The sequence below is a fragment of the Macrobrachium nipponense genome, chromosome 26 (assembly GCF_015104395.2).
Source record: "Macrobrachium nipponense isolate FS-2020 chromosome 26, ASM1510439v2, whole genome shotgun sequence".
NCBI classification, from domain to species: domain Eukaryota; kingdom Metazoa; phylum Arthropoda; class Malacostraca; order Decapoda; family Palaemonidae; genus Macrobrachium; species Macrobrachium nipponense.
The window spans coordinates 44,690,811-44,712,472 of NC_087215.1; the positions used below are offsets into that span (position 1 = coordinate 44,690,811).

General features: G+C 45.8%; 1 protein-coding gene across 9 annotated transcripts in view; it reads left to right on the plus strand.

Annotated features, from left to right (window-relative positions):
* Nucleotides 1-6,200: 6,200 nt before the first annotated feature.
* The window catches only part of LOC135200242 (uncharacterized), a gene marked incomplete at its 3' end in the record, with an annotated part of 370,718 nt that continues 355,256 nt past the window's right edge, over nucleotides 6,201-21,662 (plus strand). For 3 of the 9 annotated variants that reach the window (XM_064228691.1, XM_064228694.1, XM_064228692.1), the window contains 1 exon segment: nucleotides 6,542-6,971. In XM_064228691.1, coding sequence (XP_064084761.1) covers nucleotides 6,797-6,971 — 175 coding nt within the window. 9 annotated transcript variants of the gene reach the window in all.

Here is a 21,662-nt window from a genome sequence, read left to right on the forward strand (position 1 = left end):
AAACCCTAAAGTACCCATTAGTAGAAGATAAAGATCGATAGTAGCGAGTCCTGGCTAGTCAGAGATAGCTAGTAAGGAAATAGAAAAATTTATCGTCGTGGAAAAACGGAAAAAAGCACGTAAATCTATGGAGTTCAAGTACCATATTTCATTATTCGATGATAGAAAAAAAGCGCCGATCGTTAGTGATAGGCAGGATCCATACAGAGAGTCTGTATGGATCCTGGTGATAGGGATCGACGAAAGGGTCAGTGGCGTTCAAGCGGGTTTTATAGCCGTGCGGGTTGGGTTAGTCATTTTTGACAAATTAATCTTCGTTAGGAGGAGGCGTTCCTTCGCTTTTCATATAATTTGCAAAACAGCATGAATTTTGTCATTGAACATGAGGGAGGAGAGGCGATGACCGAATTTATGTTTGACAAATAATCTTTTCGTTCCAAAGGGGAACATACTGAGAGGAAAAACGTCTCGGAAAATTCGTGCACTAATTTTTCGCAACAGTAGCTACCTATAAAGCCTTTCACTGACGATATGTTAGTAACTTCCACATTATTGGTAGGCAGGTAATAGACACGTAGTTACTTCCCTTGTTCTTGTCTTTTTGTACGTTCGCCTTGTAGTTGTGGTCATCCATTTGGGCGCATGGAGGTTTGTGATGCAATGCTGGAGTTGCTTTGCTATTCGTGGGTGTAGGCTCTGAAGTTTGTGAGCCAGTATCCATGGGCTGCATCGGAACCTGCATGGGGCTTCCCAGTTGGGCATTTTCTTTAGTTGGTGTCTGTCGTGGTCTCGGTGAATCTGTTTTATTCTCCCCATTTCTTCTGCCTTGACTACCTGGATCCATGTTGCATGTTTGTTTTGTGATATCGGATTGCTCCATATGTTTTCCCAGTCTCTTGGTTCAGCTTCAAGAATTACTTGGTGTTTGTCTTCCCCTCATAGTTGGCTGTATACTAGAATCTAGTTGGTTCCGAAGCATTTGTTTTGTAGGTATCCATTATTCCTGTTCATGTACCGTTGGATCTCGTGTGCTTTGGCTTTAAGCCTTTGTTCTGTATCTTCTGTTGTGTTATTTAGTCCCTTCTCCTGTATTACTTTGTATTTCTCGTTTGATTCCTCCTTTATTTTCTTGCTTCTAAGCCTCTTTTCTGCCATCTCTTTCAGCTATACTCAAGTCAGATCTCATATCCATGATTTTTTTTTTTCCAGGCACCGGTTGTTGTTTTGATTTCCCTTGGGTTGGTTGTAATGAGTTCTGCTTTTATTATTATTATTATTATTGTACTTAGGAAGCAGACCCTCTCTCAAGCATACTTTATTAAAAGTAATGGCTACTTCAGCAGCGTTACACTAGTAGAGATTCGTCTCTATTTTCCGAATAGCGGCTTTTTCCGTGCTACTTAGACAGGCTAGTAGAGCGCTTATGGGGGTCATGATCAAATACAGAGTCAAAATTGGTGTATATATTTGAATTTTACAGATAAACTATGATATCATAGTTATCAAAGTCATTAACGATGTCTCTCTCTCTCTCTCTTTCTTGAAGCAAGCGAGCTTTCGTCTGGAGCTGTCAGACATCCCCAGGCTGGGAAGCTGAGGGTGGACTGATCTTGGAGCGGTGTCCATCCTCGTTTATATTTGGGGTTGACAGCAGGGGGTCTGCCCCATGCTGATCTACTATTAGCTGGTGGCGGTAGGTCTTCGTTTTCATTGGTGGCTTGAACCAGGTCTCAAGCCACTTTCCCCGCATTGATGGTTGCGATGCTGTAAGTCCTGCAGCTGCGTAGACCTCCTTAGCGGTGCGGTTATATTGATGGGCGTTTCGCTACGCTGCGGGATGTCAAGGCTAACTTAATTATGGTTGGCTGCAGGAGTATCTCGTTCGGGGGTGTTGTCTTCCGTGGAGTTGTCGTGCTTGGTGGCGTCATTGTTGGTGGCAGGTTTTCTCATACTCGTAGGGAGGAGAAATTCTTCCTACGTCGTATTTAGTGTAGGTTTTACTTGCTGGATGAGAAGCGCCTTCAAACCAGGAAACTTCCTCTGGCCGATCATGAGCCAGACGCCCGCCCCTACGTACGCCTTGGCTAAACGTCTTAACCAAATTTTGACACCCTACATCCCGAGTTGGTACAGCCTGCAGTCGTCAGTAGAATTCCTAGAAGTCATCAAAGACGCCCCTGGCACCGGGATTATTGCCCCTCTGGACGTAGAGTCCCTGTTTACGAACGTGCCTTTCGACGAAACCATTGACATCATCCTTGAGCGTGTCTACAGGAGTCAGTCTACGGCGCCCCTCAACATACCCGAAGCCTCGCTCCGTACGCTGCTGGAGATCTGCATGAAGAAGGCCCCTTTCTCCACCCACCGTGGCCAGATGTACCGCCAAAAGGACGGCGTAGCGATGGGCTCCCCACTAGGAGTACTCTTCGCTAACTTTTACATGGGCACCGTGGAGGAACAAGTCTTCGCTAGGATGCAGCAACCCCGCAGATATGGATGATATATCAACGACAGCTTTGCTCCCGTCAGACATTTCAGCAGTGCAGCGTGCTGAATTACGAGGTTGAATACAGCACCGTTGATCGGCTCCCCTTCCTTGACGTCCTTGTGAGTAAGACGGAAGACGGCCTCCGTACTTCCGTCTACACAAAGAAAACCAACCTAGGAATTTGCCTCAATGGTGACGGCGAGTGCCCCGCCAGATTCAAAAGCACGACCGTCAGGGTCTTCATCAGGAGAGCCCTCTCATAGTGCTCGACCTGGCAGGACACTCATCAGGAACTCGACCACGCCTCCCAAGTACTCATAAATAACAGGTATTCAAATAAATTAATAAGCAGAGAAGTCCGTACAGCCCTGGAGAAATGGTACGGTAGTGAGAGCCCACAACCCCGCTCCCAGGATAACATCAAGCTGTATTATAAAGCCTTCATGAGTTCACATTACCGTGAAGAACAGGACTCAGTTAAGAAAATTATTTCTGAAAATGTATCCCCGACCGACGACACCAAAAATAACTACCTGATTATATACTACCAGAATCGGAGGACGCGTGACCTTATTATGAAAAATAACCCCTCTTCACAGGTACGAGACCCCCTGAAGCAGACGCATGTGGTGTACCAGTATACATGCCCAGTCCGCAGTTGCAGCAGCACCTATGTTGGTATGACTAACATTCGCCTGTCGAAGAGACTCTCATGCCATGCCAAAGAGGGGGCTATCAAGAATCATGCCCGTGCCAAGCATCAAGAGGCCATCTCCCGGGATGTGATCATCCAAAACACGAAGATCATCGGAAAGGCCCCTGATGCCCGTCGGTTACGCCTGCTGGAGGCACTTCTCATCCAGCAAGTAAAACCTACACTAAATACGACGCAGGAAGAATTTCTCCTCCCTACGAGTATGAGAAAACCTGCCACCAACAATGACACTACCGAGCATGACAACTCCACGGAAGACAACACCCCCGAACGAGATAATCCCGCAGCCAACCATAATTAAGTTAGCCATGACATCCCGCAGCGTAGCGAAACGACCATCAACGTAACCGCGCCACTAAGGAGGTATACGCGGCTGCAGGACTTACAGCATCGCAACCATCAACGCAGGGAAAGTGGCTTGAGACCTGGTTCAAGCCACCGATGAAAACAAAGACCTACCGCCACCAGCCAATAGTAGATCAGCATGGGGCAGACCCCTTGCTGTCAACCCCAAATATAAATGAGGATGGACACCGCTCCAAGATCGGTCCACCCTCAGCTTCCCAGCCCGAGGATGTCTGGCAGCTCCAGACAAAAGCTTGCTTGCTTCAAGAAAGAGAGAGAGAGAGAGAGAGATATCGTTAATGATTTTTGTTAAATGTTTGTTTGTTGTCCAAGAGAATGCTCTCGATTGGTGTTTATGGTTTCATTTTTCGTATTGCATTTCCTACATATGGGAGAGATGTTATTTCCGTCTATCGTTCTTTGAACATATCTGGTTCTTAGGGCCTGGTCTTGTGCCGCTGTTATCATTCCTTCAGTTTCCTTCTTGAGCTCTCCGCTTTGTAGCCATTGCCATGTGTCATTGCTGGCTAGTTCTTTAGTCTGTCTCATGTATTGTCCGTGCATTGGTTTGTTGTGCCAGTCCTCTGTTCTGTTTGTCATTCTCCTGTCTCTGTATATTTCTGGGTCTTCGTCTACTTTTATTAGTCCTTCTTCCCATGCACTCTTTAGCCACTCGTCTTCACTGATTTTCAGAAATTGCCCCAGTGCTCTGTTCTCGATGTTGACGCAGTTCTCTATACTTAGTAGTCCTCTCCCTCCTTCCTTTCGTGTTATGTATAGTCAGTCCGTATTTGCTCTTGGGTGTAGTGCTTTGTGTATTGTCATATGTTTTCTGGTTTTCTGATCTATGCTGCAGAGTTCTGCCTTCGTCCATTCCACTATTCCTGCGCTGTATCTGATTACTGGCACTGCCCATGTGTTTATGGCTTTTATCATATTTCCGGCATTGAGTTTTGACTTGAGTATCGCCTTGAGTCTCTGCATATATTCTTTCCTGATCGTGTCCTTCATCTCTTGGTGTTTTATATCCCCTCCTTCCATTATTCCCAGGTATTTGTATCCAGTCTCATCTATGTGTTTGATGTTGCTCCCATCTGGTAGCTTTATCCCTTCAGTTCTCGTTACTTTGCCTTTTTGTATGTTGACTAAGGCGCATTTTTCTATTCCAAACTCCATCCTGATGTCCCCAGATACAATCCTTACAGTCTGGATTAGGGTATCTATTTCCTTGATGCACTTACCATACAGCTTGATGTCATCCATGATCATCAGATGGTTGATTCTGTTGCCTCTTTTCTCGAGTTGGTACCCGGCATCCATCTTCATGGCTACTACGAAGAGTAGTGGGGACAGTGAGTCGCCCTGGAAGATCCCTCTCCTGATATTAACCTCTGCTAGTCTTATTCCAGAGCTTGTAAGTATTGTATTCCAGTTGCGCATTGTATTTTTGAGGAAGCTGATGGTGTTTTCCTTTGCCCCATATATTTTCAGGCATTCTATTAGCCATGTGTGTGGTATCATGTCGAAGGCTTTCTTATAGTCTATCCATGCCATGCTTAAATTGGTTTTCCTTCTCCTACTGTTCTTCATTACCATTTTGTCTATCAGGAGCTGGTCTTTTGTACCTCTACACTTCCTTCTGCAGCCTTTCTGTTGGTGGGGGATGGTGTTTGTCTCCTCTAGGTAGTTGTATAGTCTTTCACTGATGATACCTGTTAGTAACTTCCACATTATTGGTAGGCAGGTGATGGGCCTGTAGTTACTGGCTATATTTCCCTTACTCTAGTCTTTTTGTACTAAGTATGTTCTTCCTGTGGTCATCCATTTGGGTGCATGGTGATTTGAGATACAATGCTGGAGTTGTTCTGCTATTCGTGGGTGTAGGGCCTATTATTATTATTATTATTATTATTATTATTATTATTATTATTATTATTATTATTATTATTATTATTATTATTATTATTATTATTATTATTATTATTATGTTTTTATCATTAATCACTATTAAATCACCAAAGCATGAATGCTAACCTTAAGCTATGTGCAGACCACAAACATTAATTAAAACAAACGAGACTGAAAAATTAGAATTTATGGAATTAGTTTAAATTGCACTGCCTCAAACACGTTGTTGTGTTGATAGTTGAGTAAATTAAACTGTCAGAAAATAATCTTAGGTCATTTTTCGAGAATGCATACAGTATGTGTTAAGATATAGAGCCCCATTGAAGATTTGCTTTGGTATTATGTTGCTTTGACATGTGAAGGGACGGAAAAAAAAAACATTTATTACAGAATAAATTTCACAAGGTGACTGAATGATTTTCGCCTCCTCAAAACGTAAGCTGAAACTCATTCTGAACACAACCTTCGCCAGATGGTGCTAAGGCCGTGATATCAATGACAAGAAGTCCTACCTATGGTGTCCATATTTCCTTTTGGAACGAGAACTTAAAATAAGGAAGGTTTCGTCGGTATTGTCCAATAGTCTTTTCTTCTGATAAAAAAAATGCTTAGACTTCTAGAGTATAGCATTTAATTGGAAGATATAAGTTCTCTAATATAGTTATCCACAGAAACCAAAAGTAAATAGTTTGATTTGTGTATTATACTAGACACATCACCTTTGAAATGTGTTAATGCCCGAGTCCCGACATACTTTTAAACAAGCTGTTTGAGTTTTAAATATTCTGTTTCATTATTGCTAAGTTCAAATATTTTTTGAACCTCTATAGCTTAGGCTGGTTTCCCTGACCGAATAATATTAAGGCTGTCCCATCTCTCGTACTAACACTCCGAACAAACTGGTCCATCTGTTTCTCAAAGGCTAACGGAGTGTCGCTCTCGTAGTACACAACGGTTCCCGTTCGTATGTTATCGAAGGATGGCGTCCAACTCATATCAAAGTAAGTTTACGGCAGTTTAATCGATTATTAGATATCATTATTTCATGAAAACGAAAGTTAGTCGTTAGCCATAGTATAGTGGTGTGACATGACAGCGCATAATTAAAGCTTGAATGTTGACGAAAGTTTGGCCTTTCACGTTCGCCGTTCGCCTAACGTCAGCCATGATACTGAAAAACGCTTCGCTCGCTTTCGAACGGCGTCACGGGAGGGAGAGGCTTCGTCGGAAACGTCCCTCCCTTCCTCCAGGAGTCCAGCCACGGTCATGAACATTAACGACAGGATGAATTTGATTGGCGTGCCGGAGTACGCACCCCTTTAGCCTCAGTAGAGGGGCTCATGAGCGCTTTGCGCTTCCTTACGAACATTGCTGTCCTTCGACCCCTTTTACGGCTGGAAGTGACAGTCGCTGTTGGCAAAGACATTCCGATGACACGAGGAGGTCTTCGGGAATGTAAACGTGATAGAAATGAAAAAATATTCCCACCCATCAGCACTCCAGTGGGATTGACAGGTGTTACCTAAACCAAGACCCATTAGCTAATTTAGTTATAGAGCTCTTCTTGCTGTAGACTATGGTATAGGCTATTAGCCTATTCAAAATAATGCAAAATGAGATAGGACATGGATAAAAACGTCCAAACCTGTCGCAGCTTTTTTCAGCCGAACCGTTGGACCTAGCTAAATCAAAGCTGTGGGTTTAATTAGGTATAGCTAGGCTATTAGCTCCAATCAAAAGAACCACGAATGGGTTATACCTAGCTACCTAGTCATTACACTAATTTAAACCCTGCAGTGGAGTAGTGCCGACAGTGCACCAACTGTATAGGCATTAAAGGGACTTTGCAGCATCCTTTTGTCCCCCAACTGCAACCTTGCATTCCATTCCATTTGCCCTACCCCCTTTCATATTCTATTCCATCTAACAATTGTCATACCATACTTGGTGCATCTGCAGGGTTTTCTTCTTGTTACAAGTTTCAAACCATTTTATTGTCAATTTCCCTTTCAACATTGAATGACTTCATAATGGGTCTCGGTGGTTGTCTTTTGGCCTAAATAGTACTACATTCTATTCTGTTACCATCAAGATTACATCTAGCTAACACCGCAATTTTTGGTGTTTCTTTTTTTCTTATGGGTAGATTGAATTCATTAGTGGATAATGTTTTAGATTTTGATAATTGTTTTATAATTAACTAGGTAACAACAACAACAAAATATTTGTGATTGCCAAATGTATAGGCTAGATTAGAAATAATGAAATTCACACAATCAAGTTCTGATTGATTCAAAGCTGTTTAACTTCTCTTTTTTTATTTTTTTTTAACATATCTAAAAGTTTATCCATAAACTGAAATTGTTTTGTTATTTAAGAATACTGAAGTGTCATTACATGAATATCCTGAGAAGCAATAATGTGTATTGCTTTTTTGTTACAAGATGAACTGAAATTAAATTTCATAGTTATACAAGAAATTTTAAATGGCCAATAGTTTATGTACAGGAATCAGAAGTGACATGTTCTGTGCCAGGACATGTCATTTCAGTTTTTTATATTACTTTTTGGCACCAGAATTGCTTTAGTTTCTTCATTAGATATATATTCAATCTAACCAATACTATAATAAGAAAGAAATATGCATAGGAGATCGGAATTTGATATATCAGAATTGTCTTAAATCTATGATGTCTCCAAATATAAATTCAGTACATCTTGTAATCATGATACATGTTACTGCATTTGTCAGGACCTTTCAGGTAGTGTAGCATCATCATCTGACACCATTCTTGGAACCACAGCACAGAAACCATGGTATAAGAGTATGAAAAATAAAAATGAAAATTACTGACGATGATGATGTGTAGTAGTACACTCAGAACACAGGCTAAGAAAAGTAAAGAAATGGCTGTTTCATTCATGTCATTACCACAGAGAATAATTTTCTCAAATTTAGCAGAGGCAGGTACCAAAAGGTTACAATTGGCCATTCTAACCTAATTTCTCATAGGATGAAGAGGCCTCCTAATCTGGACCCCTCTTCCTACATCATCTTAAATGCTGTATCCCAACCAACCTAACTTTTGCCATTTTGACTCTAATTACTGTGCTTCCTAACCTCATTTAGGATACTGAACATACCAAATCATGGAGCTAAGTCAACTCTTTTAAACTTTGGAAATGGGAAGTGAGTTACCCTAGCAAGTCTGTGGCAGATGATCCAAGGTCCTTACCCTGGTGGAACAAAGACTCCACCAGATCTCTGCGCATAAAATGCACTGCTTGGTATAGCTTCAAGTGAAAAAGAAACTCTCCTGGACACTTCACTACCTTTCATTTTTAAGAGAGCCACAGCCTTATTGAGATGTACAATGCTTGTTGCTTCACAAATCATAAGTTGGAAATCTATGTCTCATTAACTTCTTCCTCCCCTGTTTCAGCTGATTGGAGATGTATGCATAAAATATCAGGAAAACACCTACCTCACAAAGCCCCAGTACTAAACACAGATAATTTTTTGGTGACAGAACAGAAATAGCTAACACACTAGGCCATTATTTTAGTCACACTAGTGCAGGAGAACATCTCCCCTCCCAATTCACAAACACCAGGCTCAGAACAGAAAAGAACTCAGTGAGCTTACATTATCTTCCATGGAATCATACAATATTACATTGTTACTACACGGTATACAACCTTTCACTACGTATATAGGAATTACCATCAGCAAAGCTGGAAACCGCCTGTTACGGTAGTTTATTACCTAACGGCCAGGTAGGAATCCTGCCTACCCGGTCTTTAGAGCGTTACTTTACTTTCGGCCATCATTGCGATTATGTCGATGTGCTTTACTGGCCTTTGCCCTGCTTGCCGTTGCTTTTGCTTTGTTCTCTGTACCATCGCTACTTTCCCAGTAGGATTGTTTCTTTTTGTTTTTGCTGATATTGTGTTTGCCTGTCATGGAACAGCAAACCCATGTATCATGTGAGCCTAAGGAGCATAAACCAGTTACCATGTGGAAATGTCTGGTACCACTAATAAGGCTTACTGTCTTTACTGCTCTTCCTTCCTTTGACGTTGATCCTCACTTCCTTTGAAAGTCATGCAGGGGACTTGAGTGTAGCCCTGAATCTGTTTGTGTGGAGTGCCATGACTGGCCTCCAGAGCAGTGGTTGAAGTATTCATTGAGGAGGAAGTTATTCATCAAGGAGGAAGTACCAGAAGAAGCTTTCCACGTCATCATTTGAGGGTAATACGCCCCTGATGACTCTTTTTGCAAGTAATCCTGTGGATGCTTTCATCCCCTCAATGAGACTAACATGCTTTGCTGCCTCACCTTTGGGAGAGGCTTCCTCTGTTGGTCATCCCTTGCAATGTCAGGAGGAGACTGTTGGGGGACTGGGAGCAGGGACGGCCTCCCTGTGGTGGCCTCCATTCATGATAGGGGAGAAAGCCTCTCCTCTGGTGCAAACTGAGGCAGCCCCACTAACCTGACTGTTTCCAGGCATAGCAGTGGACAAACCTGAGAGACCTGGCAGTCTTTTGGTCTCCAAGGAATTCCTTCAATGCGAGTGCTGTTTAGTCACCTTCGAGCCGCGTGCATGTTGCTCCCCCCTTCCTGTGACTCACACCTTGTCAACTGTCACAATGTCCACCAACTATTTGATGTCAATGGGTCTTTCTGCACCCCACCCTGATGACTACAGCAGTAGTACACAAGACCTTTGCTCTTACTGTGGCTTCTGTGGTGCCTGTTCCTAGCCCCCAGGTTCCTGTTCCCGAGTCTTCCTCCAACCTCGGAGAGCAGATCCTCCACACCCTCTTTGCTTATAAAGAAGTTTTACCATTTCCACGCAACCGGGAAAGCTCTTTCCTTGGGAGTCTCTGCCTCCTCCTAGGGGAACTTCTCTGGCCTGGTGGACTCGAATAGGAGAGCAGCGTTTTCGGCTGCATAGACATTCTTTTCTTTATTGGAAATTGACCATCTGGCTCGCATCCTCTTTAAGTTCTCGGAAATCTTTAGTTTTATGGACTGGACGATCAGAATGTTGGCAAGGAAGTTGGAGGACTCCCCTTTGCTTTCTGAGGATCTTTGGGAGGACTGCTTAGTAGTTCTTTTCCTGCTCTGAGAAATGGTGCAGATGAAATAGCTTCCTTTTGCCATGGGAGTGTTAAAGAAGCACGAGCTTTGGTGCTCCTTTACCACAAAAGGGGTGACGACAACCCAGAAGTCTGCTCTAATGTTCTCCCCACTTCATAAGTCACACCTATTTCCTCAAGGTGCAATGCAAGACATCCTCTCGGAGTTTGAAAAGAAGTCAACTTTGGATTTACTTGCACCATCCACCAAGTGCCCTAAGTCCTCGACTCAGTCGTGACGTCCGCTAAGTCCATTTTGCCACTTCAGAAGCAGCCTTTTCGTGGAGAAAGTCTCCCCCTTTTACCAGACCTTGCACCAACTTTTGCCCACCTTCCAAGTCTATGTCAAAAGCAGCAGCTAAGCCTGCAAACAAGTAATGTTGCTGTCCTTCGCATGCCCGTATGCACCAAGCTGCTGCAGTTTTGGGAGGAGTGGAAGAACAGGGGTGCAGAAGCCTGTGTGATTCAAGTTTTATGTCAGGGCTACTCCATTCCTTTCAAGGAAAGACCTCCCCTTTCCAAGGTCCCCATCATATTAACATCATACTCTGTTGGCTCGAAGAGGTTTTCGGCGTTCGAGAAGGAAGTGATATCCTTGATTCTCAAACATGTAGTGGAAAAGGTCACTGACATATCAGAGGGGATCTGCAGCGGGCTATTTGTAGTCCAAAAAGCATTGTGGGGCTTGAGGCCTAATTGAACCAACTTATCCTGAAAACTAAGTCCAAGATGGAGATGCTGAGTTCTGTACTTGTCTCACTTTGTCAGGGGTATTGGATGGTATCCCTTGACATGCAGGATGCCTACTTCCATGTCCCAAGCCATCAGGACTCTGGTTTATTTTTCAGAACAAGATCTTTCGGTTTCAAGCGCTGTGCTTTGGCCTGTCGACAGCACCTCAGTTCTTCATCAGGGTCCTAAATCTCCTGGAACAGTGGTTCCATTTGATGGGAATAAGTGGGTCTCTGTATCTGGATGACTGGCTTCTTTGTGCTTCTTCAGAGAGTCAGTGTGCAAAGGACCTAAAGATGACTCTGCCTAACACAGAAGTTGGTCATTGTGATAAATGTTAAAATCCCAAATTATTCCTTCTTAGAAGATTCTTATATTTGGGAATGACTGCAGTTTTTCCTCGAGAACTGGTGCAGGAAGTCACAACCCGACTCGCTGGTTTTTCTGATCACGAAAGAGATAAAGGGTGATCTCTCATGGTGGAATCAGAGAGAAAGACTTCAGGAAGGTGTCTCTCTTCTTCCAGTGAACCCCAGCCTACAGTTTTATTCAGATGTTGGACGCAAGTTGGGGAGCCCTTCAGGATCACACAGTGTCAGGAGTATGGACGGAGTCTCAAAGATCCCTACACATCAATGCAACGGAGCTTCTGGCTGTATTCCTGGGCCTTCAGGAGTTTGTGCACCTAGTCGCCATTCAATCAGACAACTAGCGCCTCAGCGGCGTGGTTGGTATGGTATTGGCGTCCCACCTCGGTGGTCACGGGTTCGATTCTCTGGTGATAGAAGTTCACTCTCGACGGGGTTTGGAAGTCACGTAAAGCTGTTGGCCCGTTGCTGAATAACCACTGGTTCCATGCAACGTAAAAGCACCATACAAACAAACAATCAGACAACTCAACAGCCTTGCCTTACATTGGAACTCAGGGATACATTGGAATGCAGGGAAGGACTCGCTCATTCACGCTGTTCGTGACTGCATGGGATCTTCTATGGGCAGAAGAACATCATATAAGCCTTGTTCAATGCTTTGTTCAGGGGAAGAAGAATGTGTTGGCAGACAAACTCTGCTGCAGAGGACATCAAGTTCTTCTGTCAAGAGTGGACGCTGACCCCGACAGTATATCTGGATCTTCGGAAGGGTTGGGGAAAACTGTCCATCGATTAGTTTGCAACATCCAAGAAGGATCGTCTTCAGTTGTTTTGCTTCCCAGTCCCAGATCCTCTAACCTGGTCAGTAGACGCGATGTTGCTGGACTGGTCGGGACTAAATGCTTACGCCTTTCCCCCCTTCTGGATGATCAGGGAGGTCATCAACAAGGTAAAGCTACATCAAAACGTTCACCTGACAATAATATCTCCCCTTGGGCCAAGAAAAGAGTGGTTTCCAGACCTTCCCCACATGTTGGTAAACTATCCGAGGCTCCTTGCACAAAAGAAGTCTTCTCAGGCAACCTCACTTCCATCGTTTCCACCAAGGGTTGTCCGCTCTAGCTCTCACAGGCTTCAGACTGTCAGGAGCCTCATCAAAGCAAAAGGTTTTTTGCGAGGAGTTGCAGAGGCGATTGCGAGATGCAGACATGCTTCTTCTAGCAATATCAAACAAAGTGGAACTTCTCCAGAAGATGGTGCAGACAGGCTAAAATCGCTTCCTCTGAGACCACTGTCAGTCAGAGTGCCGACTTCCTTCTCTTCCTGAGGCTTACAAGGAAGTTATCTCCATCTATGATTACAGGATATAAAGCTATGCTAAACTCCGATTTTAAACATAGGGGACTTGATCTGTCGTCAAATAGTGCTGTGACAGACCTTATTTGGTTGTTTGAAACAGGGAAAGCTCCTAAGGACTGTATAGCCAGGAATCTCAATGTAGTCCTGAAGTATCTTTCCGGCCATCCTTTTGAGCCTCTTTGGTCATCTTCCCTGAAGAATTTGAATAAGAAGACTTTTTAATCGCCCTGGCATCAGCAAAGCGTGTCGTGAGATCCATGCTATGGAAAAGAGAATAGATTTCACTCAGGGAGAAGCCCTTTGTTCCTTGGCCCTTCAGTTTCTGGCAAAAAACAAGAATCCATTATACCCTTGGCCTTGCTCATTTATCATAAGGAACATTATGGATATTCTAGGACCAGAGGAGGAAGAGAGACTTCTCTGTCCAGTGAGAGCATTAGAATATTATATCCACGAAACGGAGAAAGTGAGAGGTCCTCCTTCACGCTTATGGTGTTCAGTGAAGAATCCTTCTCGTCCCCTTTCCCAAGAGGCTGTCTTTCCTCTTAAGATTACTCAACATAGAGGCACACGCCCAAGTTAATGACGAGTTATTTCCGTTGCTGCTACCTCACTGGCGTTTCGTAATAACCTATCGTTATCAGCGATCTGTTCCGACACATTATACAAACCATCGGTCCTTTACTATCAGCGCCAGCTGGACCAATCGGACCGGTCGTAAGATTTAATGACAAGGTAGTTCGGCAGTAACTGCTTGTCCGATGGTCGGGAGTCCCGCCTGACTAGATGTAAACATTCCACTTTGCTTTCAACCGCCATCGGGTGCAGACGTGTGTTGACACCTCTGCCCGCTTCTGTTGTGAGATAGCTTATGTACTTTTTGGCTTTCAGCCTAATTCTTTGTGTATCTGTGTGTGAAACTGTAAGTATTTCTTGTTTTTGTTTGTGGTATTGCATAGGAAGAACCATGCAATTCCACAATTCAGATAAGCCCTCGTGCCCCCCATCCAACTGGAGAGTGTGCCCTGGAGTGGGAGGCTGAAAGTGTGGGGCTTTCCGGTCAAGTGACTTTGTGGATCCTCATGCCCTGTGCACGAGGTGCCAAGGGCGTGAATTAACATGTGGCTGTTGTGTCTCTTGGTTGGAGGAGCAGTGGGAGCGGTACAAGAAGAGGAAAAAGCCGTGTGAAGTCGCCAAGGTGTCGTCGGAAAGCTCTCCCTCGACACCTCTGGTGACGGATACGTCGTCTTCTTTTCTCACTCCTCGTCAGCTCCCGCGTATGGCTCTCTCCCCTTCGGGGGACATGTCTCTCTCCGCCTCTTCACTCGATCTGTCGAATGCAGAGGAGGGAGGGAGACACCCCAACCTTGAGTTGTACTTGGGGTCTTCTGTCCGCTGAGGGGGGATCTTTCTCTCGCTAAGAGAACAGGAACCCCCCCTTAACCCGACTGTTGCTTCCTCAGGTGTGTCTGCCTCCACATCTGGGGACCTTCAACAGGTGTGGCGCTCGCTGAGTCTTCTGGGGACTCCTAGTATTCAGGGGCCCCTCCTTCACAGTCTTGACCCCGGGATACTCTGCTCCCCCTCACCTGGTATACACCCAGCACGTGATGATGGTCACCCCCACGGCTGCGGTGCAAGGTTTATTGCCTTACGTACCCAAGAGGGAGTATTTATCCCCTCCTCCAGGTTTTGCTGTCCTCGCTACTCTCCCTGACTTCGAATGCCCGAAGAGTTCACCCATAGATCTTCCTCCTGTTGCCGTCACCGTGCCTGCCGCTCCTATTCCTGCCCATGGAAGTGCTGCCGCTCTAACAGGTCCTCCCAGCCAGGTGGAGCTGGGCCCCGTTGCCACCCCAGCCTCCCCAGCTCCAGCCTGGATGGGAGACCTGTCAGCTGTCCTGAGGAAGTTGGCGAAGAGGAAGTCCAAGAAGAAGAGGAGGGGGTTGTTGTTGTCTTCTGCTGCCTTTTCCCCTTTGAGTTCCAAGGCCCCCCAGTCGAGGAAGAAGGTGGCCTCACCCCTCCCTAAGAAGCCTCGCACAGAGACTTATAAGAGTCTGTCTCGCTCTGGTGAGACAGGTGGGTCTTCCGCTGGTCGTCCCATTCCTCCGGGAATGGGGCCTGTCTCTCCTTCCTCAGGGAAGAGGAAGACAGGGACTGTGGAGGTACCTCCGCTCCTGGCTCCAGAGATTCCACCGGACCGGGAACCATCTTGGCCGCTCGTCAGTGAGAGTGTCATTGAGTGTACGGTCACCTGCTGGTGACTGTGCAGCCAAGGTCCAGACGGCTGAGTATGCGCGTTGTCAGGACCCAGGCATGGAGCGGAATGATGGTAAGAGTCCCTCAGGTGACTCTTGCCAGACCAGCGATTGTCTGGTACCCAGGGTTGACGTGACAGTCCCATCAGACCATTCATGTGTCGAGGCTGGGAAGAGGTCCCCCCCGGTCACCAGGTGTGAGGACAGTGCTTGCTCTCACCGCGTTGGTGGATGCTACCAGTCGCCCGACCATTGATCCCATCAGCATGATCAGCTGGTCCGCACGGCTGGTAGCAGCTCCCCTGACGCATGAGACTGACTCTACCGCCCTTGGTCCAGCACTTCTCCGCAGGGAGATCGCTGGTCCAGACCTGCAGCTCGATCACCACCGCGGGTTGGCGATCGCCTGCAGTTCTCCTAGCCTACCGGTTCTGCTGGTAGGCAGGGTAGGATCATCAGGTCTTCCTCACCTGTCCCTTCAACCTCCTCGGGCTACACCAGGAGGAGTGAGGCGAACAGGAGTGCGCTCTTTACGGTCCGGCCATGAGAGCCTGGTTCGGTCTTGGGACCGGACAGATCTTACACTCAAGTGGTTAAAGGAGAGCATGAGGGGTCTGGCGAGGTTCTTCCTCCTGAAGGAAGAGTGTCTTGGGAGACGATCGGCCTGGATGGATCTGATGGTCCATTGCCTCAGGATGCAATCACCCCCGAGATACAGATGTCCTTTGCAGGTGTCATTGCACTATTCCGTCAGCACAACGACCTCGGGGAAGGATCGGTGGTTGCTCCCTCTGACCGTCCATCGAGGTTAGAGTCATTCTGGGGACCAAAGAAGGAACCCAGAGCGACGGTGGGGCTACTCCGGTCTTCCTTGGCCGACGGAGTGCTGGACCAAATGAACGCCCTTGTCTCCGGACAAGAGGCCTCACTCAGGACCAGCAGGTTGGACAAGCTGCTTCCCCCTCCTCTGCCTTGTCAATGGCGTTTCTATGTGCCTTCGACAGACCCATTGCTGACCAAGCAGGTTGATCCAGAGTTAGCTCGCCTAACTCCAGGAGTGCCTTTTCAACACCTGCTGTCAGAGAACCTCTGGTTCTCGCAGCAAGAGGCATCAGCCCTGGAATCCACTGCCTTGCAGCTTTCCAGGCTGTCTCCTGGCTGGGTCTGTGGTCCCTCACAGTATCCAGAGTTGCAGCCTCCTCGGGAGCTATAGTTCCTGTGGAAGACTCGACGTTCGGGAGACTGCCATTCTGGAGCTAGGGCCATCTCCTACTTCACCCACCAGATGGCCAACCTGGTTTTGAGGAGAAGGGATGCAGTCCTGACTCGCGTAACCAGGGTGTCCGGTCACGAAGTAACGTTGGGTCTGCCGAACGGACCGTTGCTGGATTCCTCCTCTCTCTTCTCCAGAGAGATGGTGGACGCTGCGGTGGAAAAGCGTAGAGCTGAGGACAGCGATCGCATAGTACACCAGGCAGTTGCGAAGACTTCTGGGCAGTCTCGCTCAACTGCGGCTAAGCCTCGGAGCTTAGCTAGCGCTTCCTCCGCTCCCAAGATGTCAGCACCGTCAAGGGTAGCGCGAGGAAAGACCCAGGCTTCCTCTTTCGCGTCGAGAGGCGAGTGTCAGCCCTCCTCTCAGGCCGCTTCCTCTTGTGGGAAAGGGGCTAAACGGAAGGGGAAGAGAGGGAAACGCTAGGGACGGCGTTCCCTCTCACCTGCTGCAGAAGTGGGGGGGTTGCCTGGCGAGCCATTGGGCAACTTTGCAGCGTCACGGAGCCAAGACTTGGGTAGTGCATTCACTAACATATACAACAACCCCACACAATCACCTTCATGTATACCCCACACTCACTTTTTCTAACACTCGGCAACAAAGCTACAAATACCTGAGGATTCCCCATATCCAGAACCCCATTGTATACATGCACACTTGCTTTTACCAACTTGTTCACAGCCACACCCTGAACTATGTATGTATTCACACTTGTCACCGATGGCAATCCCGAGGCTATCCGGCCACGCAACCTTCACACTAACAACTTCTCCGACCTCACGTGGCACTTTCACCCTCACTTTTGCAACCAACGGCACTCCTTTCCATAACTTACTGTCTACTCTTGCATCCTTATCCAAATACAACTCTCCATGTACATTCCCTTTCATACGCTACTCGTTTATATTCGTACACAGACGGACCACCATCCAGCACCTCTTCAAGAACTTATACCCTAGCAACATATCGTACTTATCATTCATCCCTTCAACTATGCAAAAATCACTCACATCCATTAATACCCTGACAATTTCTATTTTCTCACATATCGTCCCCACTACAGGCATACCTAAATTCCCTAATCTTCGTACCTCTCCTTAACAATTCTTGATTTCACACTCACTCCACAACTTGTCACATCCATTCTTAAAACACATTTACACTGCACCCAGTATCAATCAAAGCAACCAAACATATCCCCTTGCAATTTACTTGCACCCTCGTACATTCATGTGCTCTACTATCAAACCCTTTCTCATTGCAGCAATCCTTCACGCACATGCATAACTCTCACTGTTTGCACACCAGAGGACCCACCCAACTGAATCCCTTCTTTAACTAGTTTCCTGAACTGTTAGTTTGCATCACTCCCTTTCGCCTACACAAATTCACTTCATGACCTTCCATTCCACATTCAACACATTGCGCATGCAGTTCTCTACACATCCTCGCATAATGTCCATTCTTCCCCCAATTACCGCAAATCACATTCACACGGGTACCCAGACATCCATTTGCTGTGCCCTGTCCACATCTGTAACACTTAATATCCCTATCTTTCTTACACTCACTCACTAAATGGCCTGTTTGCCCACACCCAAAGCACGCTCCTAACGCCCACCAACATCATTCTTCTTTTGTCCTGGCTTTCCACATCTGTAACACTGCTGCTCTCGTTTACGACTAACTGATCCTACTCTTCCAGTGTTTGGACTCCGATCTCACTTAGGTTTTACTACACTTAGGTTACTTGCTCTCACTCTCCTATCAACTACTTGCTCTGCCATTTGCCTCGGCCCTTCTAAAACTGCCTCCCTATAGCTCTTAAACTCTGGTATACTCTCAGCTACTTCAGTCCTAACACTAACACTTTTACTCTCATACAACTATCTAACTCATAATCCTCTACTTTTTTTAAAATGTTGTTCCACGTCAACCTTTCATTCGTCCATCTCATTTTCTCCATACGTTTTAGATTCATAAACTGGTATAAGCTCTCTGGTACATTCGCCAACAGCTTTCACTCTAACTCCTTACACTCATTTATCCCTTAAAAAAAAAAACTCTCTTAAACCACACTTGTACTTACCACACACACTTGACACACTCAGGGCGGGGAGCTGCGCTGTCTGCTGGATATGGTTGTTGTAACACAACACAAACAATTCAACAAGGACTACAACCATACAACAATTCACCAATAAACCCAACAAAAGACTACTGCACAAACAATCGCTTACAACATCAAAACACAATAACACGACAAGCCAGCACAACCACCTACAACACCAAGGAACTACAACAACATACAACTCCAACAACTCATTTACAACACAACAGAACTCACACGCTTAACAGTCCTCCAACACGCAAGCACAATAACAACAACAACACTTGCACAGCAACTCTTAAGTATACATCAACAATACGTAATTCAAACAAAAATTAAAAGACACAATTTAACTGACCATCAATGCCTCTAATACTGACTCCATTGACTACATTTACTGACTGACTGCCTAGACCTCTGATCACAAACTGACTCTCTGACTGACACAGCAACTGCACCAGCAGACAACCCAGAACTCACCAACTCTCTTTTTCCATTCTTTTTCAGAAAACCAAAAACGCAAACATACTACACGATCTTGACAGTGATACCAACCACGAAACACTCACTCTCTCACGCAACCATCAAGGATGTTGTCAAATGGGACTAACAGATTGTTCCTCCATAATCTGTTATATCTTAAGGGTACTCTCGATGTAGTTCGGAAGTCACGTAAAGCCGTTGGTCCCGTTGCTGAATAACCACTGGTTCCATGCAATATAAAAACCATTAAAACAAAACAAAACAAACAAAATACGTATAGCTTAATGGTTAACCATCAATACACGATGCTGTTCTCTTACCTTGTGATGCATGTGAATGTCTAGTTACAGGTAAATGCAGCGGTACTGATCCTTTCTTTATTCTGATGTGAGATCGAGGCACTGGTTGATTCAGCAATTCATACATCAAATTCCTCTCAAATGCTTCTGCTTCAAGGTGTTTACTACATATCTGAGGGTTTTCCACATTAATATGATCTTCCCGTTTGCATAGTGAAGCCACGTTTTCCTTGTATTGATGTACTTAGGAAATTTATGAAAAGTGAGATCCTTACTTTTTCCCCTATATGAGGAGTATTCGAAAACTGCACAATTACTGGGCATTTTGTTAGTATATAAAACTGCTTTAATCAGCAATGTGGAAGTGTACGGTTTGGTCAAGGGATGATTGACCTTTGATGTGCGTAGGTGGATTTCTAAGGTATAAATATTGCTAAATATACTAGAGAAAAAAGCTATATGGTTATGCCAGTTTCCTGGCTCGCTTACCCTTAATTAAGGGTGTCGGTATGGAAACTGGGGCATGTGAAACCACTATCAGAGGTCCCCTGCCATTTAGTCTCTTCCTTTCTCAATATCCCTAGTCTACAGAGGAGCTGTTCCAGGCCATCTACTGCCTGCTACTGCTACAACTAGCGTCTGTTTATCATTCCTTCGATAGCACTGCTGAAGCGTACACATGTTGTGTTTCTCACAGTGTTTTTTGTACGAATTCCCTTTTCTTGAAGATGTCTGATCATCAGGATACTGCTGCATCTAAGTTGAGTACTACAACTAATATGTGGTCATGTTTTAGGGTAGCGATGGTCTTTATATATATGTTAATTTTGGTAACGAACGGGAGCCGGCATAACGCCGCTCCCAGTCAGCCATTCGGGCATCGCTACCCGCGTATATTTATGCTCATATCGGCACCCAATTGGTCCCCCATACTAATTGGAGTCGCCTTTTTTGGATAGATTAGCAGTTTTTCAGTTAGCAATATATATATATATATACATGTATATTATTCCTGACGTTATACTTTAGGCCCGTACGCGGGGGATTCTAGCCTACCAAACTGAGCCGCATGCTCTCGGAGGGTAGCCTAGGTATGGCATTCCTGTTATACATCCTGTATGTTGTCTTCCAACCAATGAATGGCTGGATGCTGTATTATATTTTACTTAGTATTAGCCTCTTGAATAAGAGACTTCTTGCCTTTATGCGGGAGGGCTTCGGCCCTTACTGTAGCCTATGACGGTCTGTGAGCCACCCTGGTCTTCCTAGCCAGGTCGGTTATAAAAGCCGATTTGGCGGGTTAGGCTAGCTGCTCAGAGCCTTCCTGTCTAACCTGTTCAGATTGTAAGATTTGCGAAGGTTAGGCAGCCGCTCGAGAGGACTCATTACCCCATCCCTCTCTCTCTATCCCTCTCCCTCTATTCTTTTATCCTAGTGATATTGAAATATGTGTTATTTTGCGTGCTTTGCATGTTATAGTAGGCCTATAGGCCTTCTGCTCCTGTTCAGTGGGGCCAGCCTACCGCGTGGTTGCCCACCTGGCCGGTAGCGGCGCCAACAGATCGCGTGTGGGCCACTCCTCTGGTCGACCTCCTTCCCCCTGTCCCCACCTCGGTGGGGTATGCGGCTCGCCTCACGCTACTCCATGTAGCCGACCTGAGCCCTCGCATAAGGGGGGAGGGTTAGGGAGTTCGGTCGGGGGGTAGGTCCACCGCGTCATGCTCAGTGTGGGTGGTACAGGGGGGTGCCCACCCTGGCGAGCCTTGACTGGCCACCTGGCTTGTCGGGACGGTACGCTCCACGTGTCACTTTAATCGCGTTCCCTATCCGCAGCCCTACTTCACCATATCTATCCTCCCGCCCCGGCGGAACCGGGACCCCGACTAGAAGGCATCAGCTATGCGAATAGCTACGATCCCTTATTCGATCAGACACAGGCTAAGTTTACCGATTCCCTGATCTGCTCTTATATAGTTGGACCCGGAGATAAAGATAGCTAGGTGGAAGGGGATACTGCGCTAGGAATGTTGCACAACGACTAGAGCAGTTTTTCTTACGCGCATGTATAGTTATTAGTATTTTCAATTACTTAAGTAAGATAAGTTGTTGTACTATTCTTCGGGTTCGTTTACTACGGCGGACATTCCTACTCCGCCGGGTATTCAGAACCGAAGTACCA